The 12,988-nt window shown below is 35.8% G+C and overlaps 1 protein-coding gene across 1 annotated transcript; it reads left to right on the top strand.

Moving 5' to 3' along the window:
• Positions 1-2,933: 2,933 nt before the first annotated feature.
• On the top strand, positions 2,934-11,893 carry opn4xb (opsin 4xb). The gene is made up of 9 exons (XM_056744854.1): positions 2,934-3,067; positions 5,254-5,387; positions 7,433-7,636; positions 7,772-7,943; positions 8,016-8,168; positions 9,770-9,877; positions 10,949-11,120; positions 11,271-11,375; positions 11,732-11,893. Exons 1-9 carry the CDS (start codon positions 2,934-2,936, stop codon positions 11,891-11,893), a joined length of 1,344 nt encoding a protein of 447 aa, XP_056600832.1.
• The last annotated feature ends 1,095 nt before the right edge of the window (positions 11,894-12,988 follow it).

The raw sequence follows: 12,988 nt of genomic DNA, 5'->3' as shown, positions 1-12,988 counted from the left end.
GACAGTTCTTCTTGACCTGAAATCAGAATAATCCCAAGAACACAAAGGATTACGACTCAACATTACGTGGCCCTTTTGTAAATCACACGTGATGTTATTTGACTGGGGAATAGATCACACTCATGTGGAGCTTTCTGACTTTACGAAGAATATAAAACACCAGATTTATCTGCATCTACTCCAAGAAAATCTCTCCCTAGAGACTACAAAAGGATTTTGATTTCATTGCAAACTGAAGACGAACTACAGAAATGATTACAGAATGATTGATGATTTTCTGAAGGTTATTTAATGACTAATGGATAGGGATTTAACAATATTATGGATATCAGGTTATCAACAGCAAAATCGTGTATATAGAATGGTGGTCACATGACTGTATGGTCTTCCAGGTTAACTTAGAGAATGTTTTTAAAAATAATAGACATTCTTTGTTAAGGGCCATCTGGTGCAGTAATTTTACTTTATAAAAGCTCTTTTTAGATCATTTGACTCGTCTCATAACTCTAAACAACAGTTGTGATTAGAGGATAAAGAAAAGAGGATGCTATATGGCACGTTTCCGAGTCTGTCATTTAAAATATTGAAATAAATATGATATTGTGTATTTTATACCGAAGTATTATCATAGAGTGAGATGTTGGCATGGTTACCATTGCAACATGAAGAGACGTTTCGTGTCCAGTTAAAGATGGTTAGATTTGAACATTTGTTCATCGTCATACAGAACTCAGTCTGGTCGAGCAATCGTTAAGCGTAATAATTGTCTACTTATCGCTAATGTGAAATAATGAAATGCACATGATCAGAACACAGCTCATTCACTTTAAAATCATGGGAAAAATCGAAACAATTTGTCTTTACTATATGACTATAAAATGCTTTTTCATACTTATCATGCACGTCAGTGTTATTTTTTTAACTTTATCACATGCATCATGTTTAACTGCTGTAACTTATTAGAAATTTAAAGTTTTCCTTAAAATTCCATTCCATTCCATTTTCTACCGCTTATCCGAACTACCTCGGGTCACGGGGAGCCTGTGCCTATCTCAGGAGTCATCGGGCATCAAGGCAGGATACACCCTGGATGGAGTGCCAACCCATCGCAGGGCTTCCTTAAAATTAATATTGCATATAGGAATTTATAGTCTGTTTAATATTTGACCTGTGTGTCTCTCTCTCCTTTATCTCAAATGTGTGCTTCTCATTGTAAACCACTGTGTGCGTGTTTGTGTGTGTGTTACTGCATGTGCAAATTGTGTTTGTTGGGTGTTTGAATCGGTGTGTGTGTTTTCTGTGTTTTCACCTTTTTGTTTTAACTTTAATAACTTTAAACGTTTTGCTTATAGTCAATATGTTTCATGCACAGCTCCTTTGTAACAATGACATTGTAAAAAGCACTCTATAAATAAAGTTGACTTGACTTGACTGTAACAGGTTTACCAGATAAAGAAAAGAACATCTATTATCTTTCTATAAATGAGTCCGCTGGTCCTGGATGCTGATTGGCTAATACAGTCATGCTGAAGTACAACTAGAAGTTATAATGTAACATAAAAGTGAAGTGTTTAATAGTCAAACATCTCAACAAACGAGTGAACGAATGAGACGTACATTTTCCATTATATTTTCCTGTGATGTTTGAGATCAGAAGTTGAAATGTTTTGCAGTGTGATGTTGGTCTGATGATGTGATGTGTGCGCTATATCTTCAGTGTTTGTCTCTTGTGTTGTCATGTCGAAGGCTGAATTAGATTAATGCTGTTATTGTCCGAGAGGTTTTAGTGAGGATGTGGGATTATGGAGAGCGAGATATAATCCACATCATTCAATCCCACAGTGAGCTGTTGACACATGTTATAAACCTGCCCGCAGAACTTCAAGAACAAAGGACATGTGTTAAAATGAGAAGAGTGAAATATTGAAGACTGTAAAATCATTTACTGGGATGAATGCAGGTTCAGCTTTAGACAGACGTCTCTTCAGAAATGAGTTTTAAAGGAATTTGCCGTGTGTTGTGTTTACAGCTGAAAGATCTTCAGAAGTCTGTCCTCAAGAAACATTCTGATGTTCTTAAAATGAATCACGACTGCCTGTCACGGTCAAATCCTCCTTTCATTTCCCTCTGATTCTCCTTCTGTCGCTCTCACCCTTTGACCTGCTTACAGAAAATATATATATATACAGAGCGAGCAGAACGGTCTGTACCACACATCCTTCATCTCTTAACTCTCCTGTCTTCTCAATTCTTCTTATGTTTACGAAATGTCCATTGGACTACATAGTGTCATCTCCCACCACTGACAGCAAATCAAATACACATATTAGAGAGAAAACAAACATTCATAGACACAAAAAACACACTCGCACACATAAAGAGAAACACACACTCACACAGAGAAACGTACACACTAGGAACACAGACACAGAGAAACACACACTCGCAAACCCACACGTACACACACAAACTCACCCACACACACGCACACAGAGCAACACACACAGAGCAACAAATACACACAAGAAAACTCACATGCACAAGCAAACTCACACACACAAACAAACTCTCACGCACAAACAAACTCACACGCACATAGAGCAACACTCACACAGAGCAATAAACACACATGGAGCAACACACACACATAAACACACGCACACAGTCACACACAGAGAACCACATACAGAGCAAAAACACACACATGTAGAGAAATATACACACAATAATAATTGCTTATTCATTGTTGACATGATCAGTTTAAGATGAACGTCTCTGTGAGATCTCTGTGAAGGAGAGGGTGGGCTGGATGTGTCATGTGACATGAACAAACTGCTCTGTCAAGTACGCTTCAGTGTGTTAGTGTGTTCTCTGGGCACACAGAGAGTGATGGAGACATCATAAACATGTGTGTGTTATTCTACAGGTCGCTAATGGAGCCCCAACGGCAGATAGACAAGCGACTGGACATCCCTGACCATGTGCATTACATCATCGCCTTCATCATCCTCATCATCGGCACGTTAGGGGTCACCGGAAACACGCTGGTCATGTTCGCCTTCTACAGGTTTGAGCGCTTGAGTTTGCTTTCGTTTCAAATCAGTTTAACAAACTGTATACATGTGCATTTTTATTTAACAGTGGTGACAATTTGACACATTGCCTGATGTCTCTGTCAACTTAGATTTTTACCAACATTGAAATTTTAGATTAAAACGATATGATTGTTCAACAGAATCCTTCACAGGTTTAAGTAAAATGTTATTTTAGATAAAAGTGGCTTGTATAATACTGATAAAATCAAATGCATCATATCGCAGTAAGTAGTTTAAATGTTAAACGTGAAAAAGGGAAGAGTGACTGAGGTTCATGTGTTGTGTAATCCCTCTGCTTTAATCTCGTTCATGATATTGACTTTAATTGTTGGAGTGATTTGGGTCAGTGCGGAGCAGAAATCCAGGAAAAAAGCGGTTTTATTTTCTTTCCATCGTCCATTCGCTCAGATTATTGTCCACAAAAGAGCAGCAGGTCAGCCGACATTCTCCATAATCCTCATTCTATGATTTTTCCTTTGGGTTCAAGAGATCAGCGCTCCTGGCAAACCACTGAATTATGAATGATGCGCAGATAACAAAGTTAATGTACTGAACATGGACATGAATGGATGAAATGACGGAAATCATAAGCTTCTGTGGAGTGGAAGAGAATTGACTGATGGGCATTTCCAGCATTATGGACGTGACATAAAAATGCTCAGAGAATGAATTTGTTACGATTATATTGAACAATCTGCTTATATTTTACTGAACCCTTGTTGATAGAGTATAAAAATCAAAAAATGTTAGTCTATAAAAAGAAAATAACTATATTTTTTCATAGGGGAATTTAAAAAAAAACAAAAAAAACATGCGGGACAAAAAGGAGGTGTTTTTTGGGAGACGGTAAACTTTGTAGGATTTCTGTGAAATAAAATGCACAATCCTGAAGCAATAATACCCAATGAATGGAGAAGTGATGTCTGTATAGAACATCAAATAGTTTCTTTATATTCATCTTCGTGTGTCCATTTATGAGGAATGTGAAGCGTTATGGATGTGACAATCCTGAAAATGCATCTTACCTGACTATGAAAAATCAAGAAGTAAAAATAAAACAAATGCTTTAAGAGTTTGAAGAAAGATCTCACATGGGGATTTGAACACCAATTGTTAAATCTGTGCTGCTGCCAGAGTAAACACCGCTGGTAAAAACAAAAAAAATTGTGGTCTGGCAAGGTTGACATTTTCACGGAATTGAATGAAGTTTGTGACTGATGAGACCGCCTCGATCTGATCCCACTCCTGTTTCGCTCTTTATTCCCTTTTTCTCATTTAACATCTTAAAAGTTGTCACACATAAGATTAGTGTAGATTGTGTTGTGATATTACATTTCTAACTGACAAATGCTTTAACACAAATAACCGTGATTGTTCATCTGTTGTGTTTTTGCATTGTTTTTAATGTTCCAGCAAACAAAAATAACATTTTGCTAACATTCCCATTACGTTCCGAAACCATTGTTTCATCTTAAATGATGAGTTTTTCTAGACCAAACTATTATAATTTTTTCGAACGTTTAGTAATGAGTTACATGAACAGTCTTATGCCGATTATGCTTTATAAGTTGATAACGTGTAAGTCATGAAAACGCTTAAAACGGCATAAATTGAGATTGTTTTTTGCCCATTACTCCGATTCCACGCTGCATGTAAACATCTTCACTGGTTTTCTCTCATTTTTGTTTATGTGCGCATGTCTGGCCGTGCAATAGTTAAAGCCCCAAACAGAAGTAACAGTAAAATAACGCATAAAAATGAAGAATTGTTGCATATGCTGGTTCTGCAGACATGAGAAGAGATATAAAAATACAGCTTCTGACCGATTACCCGCTGCATTTTTAATGACTAAACAGACTATTGGCGGTGACGTCACTGTACGCCAGAAACCCACCAAGTCTCAAACCTCCATGTAAACGCGGTTTTCAGCGTAGCCGGTTTATTACTCTGCATGTAAACACATGAAAACATATCTGTTTATTTTGTGCATATACACGCACTTATTTAGCTGTTAAAATGCAAATGTGTTGTTTTTGCAAGAACGGTTTTCAACAACTTTTAGAGAACGTTTAAGAATCAGGATAATTGTAAACTTGATTTACTAGTAAATGTGGTTGAATGAGAAATCTCTCTAATGAGACATGTGTTTTTATTGCAGTAATAAAAAGCTGAGAAGTCTGCCAAATTATTTTATAATGAATCTGGCGGTGAGCGATTTCCTCATGGCCATCACACAATCTCCAATTCTCTTCATCAACAGCCTGTATAAAGAGTGGATGTTTGGAGAACTGGGTAATTTTACGTTATTTTATCTTCTTTTCATTACGTTTGGGGGTTATGCATAACATTTAATTAGGGATGCACCGATATGTAAATTTTGGCCAATGACGATAACCGATAATTCTTTAACATTGGAAGCCGATGACTGACATATTTGCAGATATACATTATCTAAATATTAATTTAAATACCGATAACATTAAACATCACCATTTATCAGCCGAAACGATAACATTAAAAATCACCATTTATCGGTCGATACTGATAACATTAACCATCACCATTTATCAGCCGATATGATAACATTAAAAATCACCATTTATCAGCCGATACCGATAAAATTAGACATCACCATTTATCAGCCGATACCGATAACATTAAACATCACCATTTATCAGCCGATACCAATAACATACAAAATTACCATTTATAAGCCGATACCACTAACATTAAAAATCACCATTTATCAGCCAATACCGATAACATTAAACATCACCATTTATCAGCCGATACGATAACATTAAACATCACAATTTATCAGCCGATACGATAACATTAAACATCACCATTTATCAGCCGATACGATAACATTAAACATCACCCTTTATCAGCCGATACCGATAACATTAAACATCACCATTTATCAGCCGATACCAATAACATTAAAAATCACCATTTATCAGCCAATACCGATAACATTAAACATCACCATTTATCAGCCGATACCGATAACATTAAACATCACCATTTATCAGCTGATACGATAACATTAAACATCACCCTTTATCAGCCGATACCGATAACATTAAACATCACCATTTATCAGCCGATACCAATAACATACAAAATTACCGTTTATAAGCCGATACCACTAACATTAAAAATCACCATTTATCAGCCAATACCGATAACATTAAACATCACCATTTATCAGCAGATACCGATAACATTATACATCACCATTTATCAGCAGATACCGATAACATTAAATATCCTTATTTATCAGCCCATACGATAACATTACAAATCACCATTTATCAGCCGATACTGATAACATTAAACATCACCATTTATCAACCGATACCGATAACATTAAACATCGACATTTATCAGCCTATACAATAACATTACAAATCACCATTTATCAGCCGATACCGATAGCATTAAACATCACCATTTATCAGCGGATACAGATAGCATTAAACATCACCATTTATCAGCCGATACCGATAACATTAAAAATCCTTATTTATCAGCCTATACCGATAACAATAAAAAATCACCATTTATCGTGGATCCCTACAATTAATGTATATTAGTTAGCATTCAATGAATAATGTTAAGTATTAATATTTAGTATTAGATTAAGGTAAGAGGGCAGTATGCATGTTATCGGTACACCGAAAACCCGGATAAGTTGGCAATACTCAAAAAGTTATTTGGAGGTTCTTTGTTTAGGTAATCAGAACTTAAACATTTTGAATACGGTTCAATTTTAATAAGTGTCGGCGCCAAGTGATCCAGTGGACTGTGTTGTGCACCTGCACTTCCGATGACCCGAGTTTGAACAGTCTAGGACCGTTTTGGACAGTCTCACTCTCCACTGTCATATCTATATTAAATGCAAAAGGCCAAAAAAAAACTATTGTGTACCTTAATATAAAGTGTGAACAATTTTTTAATTAATCATTCTAATGAATTTAAGTAGACTGGCCTTATTTATTAATTACACAAATTGTACATTAAGGTTAAATATACAATACTTCTTAGTCTTAATATTCATAAATCAAACACATTGACTTTGTGTTAAATTAACATGTTTCAATAAAGTAAATTGAATTGTAATTTTTTTTTTTAGTTAGAGTCAAAACTTCAAGTAAGTGAAAAATAATCATTATAATTAACTCAAGAGTATAAATGCGTTTCAGGACCTGAAAATATTTGAGTACACAGAACTTTTATATCAAGTTAGGTTTACACTACTTAATCTGTTTGATTATTTTGAGCATTTGGGTTTACATCAGCTGTAAACACTGTTACTTGTCTTTTGTGCGTAGGATGTAAAATATATGCGTTCTGTGGTGCTTTGTTTGGCATCACCTCAATGATAAATCTGTTGGCCATCTCTATCGATCGATATCTGGTCATCACCAAACCACTGCACACCATCCAGTGGAACTCCAAACGCAGAACATCTCTGGCCATCCTCTCCATCTGGATCTATTCGCTGGCCTGGAGTCTCGCACCTCTCATGGGATGGAGTAAGACTCATATATTCTACATCTTTTCACTTTATATCTCATTCTGTTTATTGAAAGTACAGCCCAACTTTAATTCAAGTGTTGTTACTCAGTGTTTTTGAGTAACCTCAAAAGAGTCTTACGTCCATGTTCCAGGTTCATACATCCCTGAAGGTTTGATGACGTCATGCACGTGGGATTACGTGTCTCAGAATCCAGCGAGCAGAAGTTACACTATGATGCTGTGCTGTTTTGTCTTCTTCATCCCGCTGGCTGTTATCCTCTACTGTTACTTGTTGATGTTCCTCTCCGTCCGTCAGGCCGGCAGGTGTGTTCTCCTCGCTGCTCTCCAGTCTGACTGATGGACCATTGAACGTGTGACGGTGTTTTGTGTGTTTAGAGATCTGAAACGGCTCTCTCAGAAGTCGGGTTATGTGAAGCAGCAGTCCATGAAGAGCGAGTGGAGACTGGCTAAAATAGCCGCCTTGGTCATAGTGGTGTACGTTCTGTCCTGGGCGCCCTACGCCTGCGTCACACTCGTCGCCTGGGCCGGGTGAGCGCACAAATCACACACACACAAATCTTTGTACACATGTAGAAAGCAACATCCGATTCACACAAACATTCACAGACGTCTGGGATGTGCACACACCAACACTAACCTCTGAAAATGGGTTTGGTGTAAATTGTTATTGTTTCGTTAATTTTTCATTCACTAATGTCCTTCAGAAGATTTAAAAATGCATAAATGTTTTTCAGGAAATTAAATATATATATTTTTAAACCAAAACCATTTTCAGAGGTTTACAACCACCTGACTGAATAAACCTTCATTTTCAAAAATCCTCTTACTTTTCCAAATTCCGCAGGGGGTGTGTAAACTTTTGAGCACAACTGTATGTCTGGTATATATACATCAGCATTCTTATCACATGTTGCCAGAAATGTCTTGTAAAATGATGATTTTACAGGAGAATAAGATCATGTGATGAGAGGAGGAACAGATGGCCTGTGTGTTCACACTACTGCCCTGATCTTATTTCTCCTTTAGGCAGACAGGACAGTATATAGACACATGTAGTCATGGAAATCCCAACAGAAATCATGACTAACCAAATTAAAGCTCAGACTTGAACACTGTATTGAAATCTGTCGTTTATGACACTGCTTTGAGAAGATGTTTTAAAAAATGTAAAAATACAATTCTCTTATGCATCATGTGGTCCTCCTTTCCAACAATTGATGAAGTTATTGTAAAAAAATATAATATTATTTTTTGTTGACTTCTCAACTATACATTAATAATGTGTTTTGGGAGATATGAAGTAATTTTGTATCTAATTACCACAAAATTCCTCAAATATAACATTAGCTTTAATGTGAAATATTACATTTTATTGAAAAAATCACTTAAACGATTATCCAAGTTTAATTATATATTTTTTCTGTTTATGGATCTAGGTCTTAGGTGTAATATTCTGCCATCTGCTGATTAGAGATAAACCTAAAAGGATTACAGTAATAAAAGTAATATGGTTAGCCATAGAGAGCCATTCATTTAACTGGATGTGGCTAACTGCTCGTGTCACAACTTTTGTGATACATTATGTGAATTTATGTATAAATAAATATTCTTTCAAATAGTGAATTTTTATTGTTTTTAATGCATTTTGAAATGTCAGCTTTGTAACTTGTGCTGCTGAAGATCTCCCTGCCCCCCTGGAGGTGTATGTGTGTCCATGAGCGTGTCTTTTCTTCAATCTGCTCTAGTACCAGGTTTTTCATTTCTGTATGGACATTTTCAGATTCATGCCAGATTCATTTCTTTTTTTCTTTTTTCACATTTCCCATTCAAATTGACCCCAAGGAGAGGTTAAAATCACACACACACACATGCAACATATTCACAATACTGTGGAGATTTCAAGAGATGTTTGGAAAGGAGTTTTTTTATTTAACTGAAAGAATTGAAAGTCTCTGTTTGTTGTCTCCCCGTTTAATGGATGCTATGAATAGTGTTTTTGTGTTGGTACGTCTTGTGTGTGCTTGTGCGTTAATCTGAGCCCATCTGTAGTTAAATATTATGATGTGTATTCATATTTCTCTGTCTCTCTGTTCTTCATGTTCTGTTACTTCGGTTCATTTGTTTCTCAGGTACGCAAACATCCTCACGCCGTACTCGAAAACACTGCCAGCCATCCTCGCCAAATCATCTGCCATCTACAACCCTTTCATATACGCTATCGTTCACAGCAAATACCGGTAAATAAATCCTCATTCACACAAACTACATCATCATATAGGATGGGTGAACGAATACATTTGGTGTCATTAGTAGAGCGGATTCTGAAGTGAACTCTCGTCAATCTAAAAGTCTGATTTAAGAGTTCTGAGAAAATGCACAGATGTTTAATTCAATTCAGATTTATTTCTTCAATGCTGTTCACAATTTTGCATCGTTGCAAATCATTTAACATTTCACAGACAATTTTACTGAAACGTTTTAGAACAGACAGTCAAGAAGAAACATAGAAATAAGGAAAAAACAAATAATTATAAGCAGAAAAATAATGAAATATAATAGAGTATATGGTTGTGTGAAAAACAACATATTTTATAAATGTACATACAGATGTTTATTTTTTTTTAAAAACAACTACTTTTTTAAGACTCATGAGCAGCTGCATGGGAATTATCAGAAGAGAATATGCTGATATCAGCACTCAAAAACATTTTTTTTGCTGCTTGTTCAATTTAATTAACTTAATTAAGTTGAATCAACACAATTTTTGGGAAATTTGGTCACAACATGATTTTTTTAAGTTTAGTCATATAACTGAATCAAGAATGTTGGGACAACATAAAGGAGTTGTGTTGTGTTAATATAAAACAGTTACAATTGGGCAGAGGACTTATATTTCCCAGCATGCTTTGCGTATAACTGCATTTTGAGAGTTTTCTTAAATAAGTATTATTTTATGAACTTTTCAGTAAAACACTTTTTTGGTGTTAGGTTTTATTTCAATATCTTCTTATTGAAGTTAAATGAAGTGTGCTATGTGCTTAAAATGTGTTTGAGTGCTATTACAACATAGTCTAATTGATAAAATTGGGTTATTTATCTTGGTTTTATTTAAAACATCCATGTAAATTACAAAATGATTTTAATCAAGACTATTACATTTTTTTATTCATACAACAAGATTATAAAGCATCATTTCAAACAAATTAGATTTTGTTGGAGAAATGTAATTCAGTTTCGCGAAAAAGTTTTTCTTAATTTAATTAAAATGTAAAAAGATTGAGTGAGTGTTCATTTGTGTTTCTTTAAAGAGCCACACTAGCTGAGAAGGTTCCAGGTTTATCCTGTCTGTCTCGCGTTCAGAAGGACTGTCTCACTTCTTCCACAAACAGCGACACATCATTTCACGAGAGTCACTTTAGCAGACAAGCGTCTGTCTACGCCAACAAACTCCACACAACCACACACAACTCCTGTACTATGGTACTGTCACGTCAGTGTGTTCAATGATCATACTAAACATGTTCCTGGAGATCAGCTGCTGTTATTTCATTATAGGATGTTTTTCCTCACTTTTTAGATGCCTGGTTAAAATCATGTAAAATAAATGTGTGTGTGTGTGTGTGTGTGTAGGTCATGGGAGAACTGAAGCGGATGAAGAAAAAGTCACATGTGTCCACAGCATCATCTGTCAAGCAGAAGACCATCATCAAATCTTCCTCACTGACCACGGAGAAGGTGACGTTTCATTCATAGAAATCAAACATTATGTGGGCTTCACAATGTGTCATCTTTTAGGTTTTCTACATGAGATCTTGACGATATTTCAAACTGAGAAAAAATTTAGTAAAGGTTAAAAAACACTACAAGACTTTTGCCCAGATTTTCGGTCTGGACTTGTTGCCGAACGTCTGTGCCGGTCTGCAGATTTGATCACTTAGTGTGTTTCTATCTGAAAGTGTTAAAAAGTCTGCAAGTGTGTGATGTCTAGTTTTTTTAAATTCAATTTTAAAGGTCTTGTAGTTTATTCAAGCCATAAGACAGCAAAGTGTGCAAACAGTCGCAAAGTCTGATCCGTTTCTCATATTCTGCAGCCTGCCGTTCAGATGAAAGAATCTCTTAGCCTGTGTGAGCGAGATCTTGTCTCCATGGCAACTGCACCGATGGTCATCTGCAATACAAAAAACAGGAGTGTGGACATGACCTCTGACCTCCCGATTGACTCCTCTGACACATCGCGTCAGTCCAGCTTCTGAGAGAGAAGATGTGGAGCAGTCTTGACGTCACCGTCAACATCTCACATGAACTGTAAAGTGTCTGAGATCCGAAACTTAATATCTGCGCTCGCACACCAGCAGAGGAATATTTGTTTTTGGGAAGTTTAGTTTCTGTTCATGCTTCAGTGTGTATGAAACAAAGCATTCCATCAAGGAATAAGCATCTAAATCTTTGTTTGGGTCTGAAGTGGATCTGAATTTGTTCCAGACCAGTGGATGTGATTTTATTTTGTTTTGGACACACGACTGCTGACCCGAGTTGTGTTATATGTTATGATGTGGTGCTTTGAAAATATCTTAATTCTGTTTGAGCTGCTTTTCTGTTTTCTGACCAATAGTTCTCCATTAAACACTGTTAGGTGTGATGATCTATGATTCTGTATTTAGCCTACCTTTAGTTCTTTTTGTCTATATAAAGTTGAAATATTTTCCTTATTACAGAGGAGAACGGATGACAGAGTTCTTGCATGAACTTGTCATAAAATGCTGTTAATTGTTTTTAAAGTCCCTGTGAACTGGAAGTTGCTTTTGTTTTTAGTTCTGTATCTTGACGCACTTCTGAGTTAAATGGGATTTCAAATGAGAAATATATTGGCCGTGGCTTTCGTATTTCTCTGCGATTTGATGAAATGTATAAAAACAGCCGTTGCTGTTGAAACTGGCACCAGACTGCACATGAATTTTTAAAAAAGATAATGACCCACAATGATAAACTATTTACAATAAACGCTGTAATATTTCATGTGACAAAATAAGAATTGTAGCTTTAAATCTTACTGGGACTTTAAGTGTTCTACTGTAAGGCTAGATACGGCGATTTGCTTATTCTATGAATTCTTGCTTGAATGTAATGTCGCACTTTATAAAAATATATGGAGAATATTTTCATAAGCAATAAATGTACAGTTTACGTGATTTTAAGAGAGACTGTTATGTATAACTGTTTAAATATTATTTACTATGGAACTTATTTTTTCAAGTTAATTTATTGTTAAACATCGCATAATATAATCAATTCAGAATCACCTTAATTGCTGATGTTGGCCATCTTGTCTTGTGTTGCACCCAATAATT

Source organism: Triplophysa dalaica, chromosome 4 (genome assembly GCF_015846415.1).
Source record: "Triplophysa dalaica isolate WHDGS20190420 chromosome 4, ASM1584641v1, whole genome shotgun sequence".
NCBI classification, from domain to species: Eukaryota; Metazoa; Chordata; class Actinopteri; order Cypriniformes; family Nemacheilidae; genus Triplophysa; species Triplophysa dalaica.
The sequence above is the reverse complement of the archived record's forward strand: the minus strand, read 5'-3'. Positions and strand labels throughout refer to the sequence as shown.

What these genes read in the sequence shown, in the direction of transcription:
- opn4xb (XM_056744854.1), top strand. Translation starts at nt 2,934, where the DNA reads ATGGAGCCCCAACGGCAGATAGACAAGCGACTGGACATCCCTGACCAT. An exon ending in TCCGTCCGTCAGGCCGGCAG is followed by an intron (nt 7,944 to 8,015) that starts GTGTGTTCTCCT and finishes TTGTGTGTTTAG; the next exon opens with AGATCTGAAACGGCTCTCTC. An exon ending in CCTCACTGACCACGGAGAAG is followed by an intron (nt 11,376 to 11,731) that starts GTGACGTTTCAT and finishes CATATTCTGCAG; the next exon opens with CCTGCCGTTCAGATGAAAGA.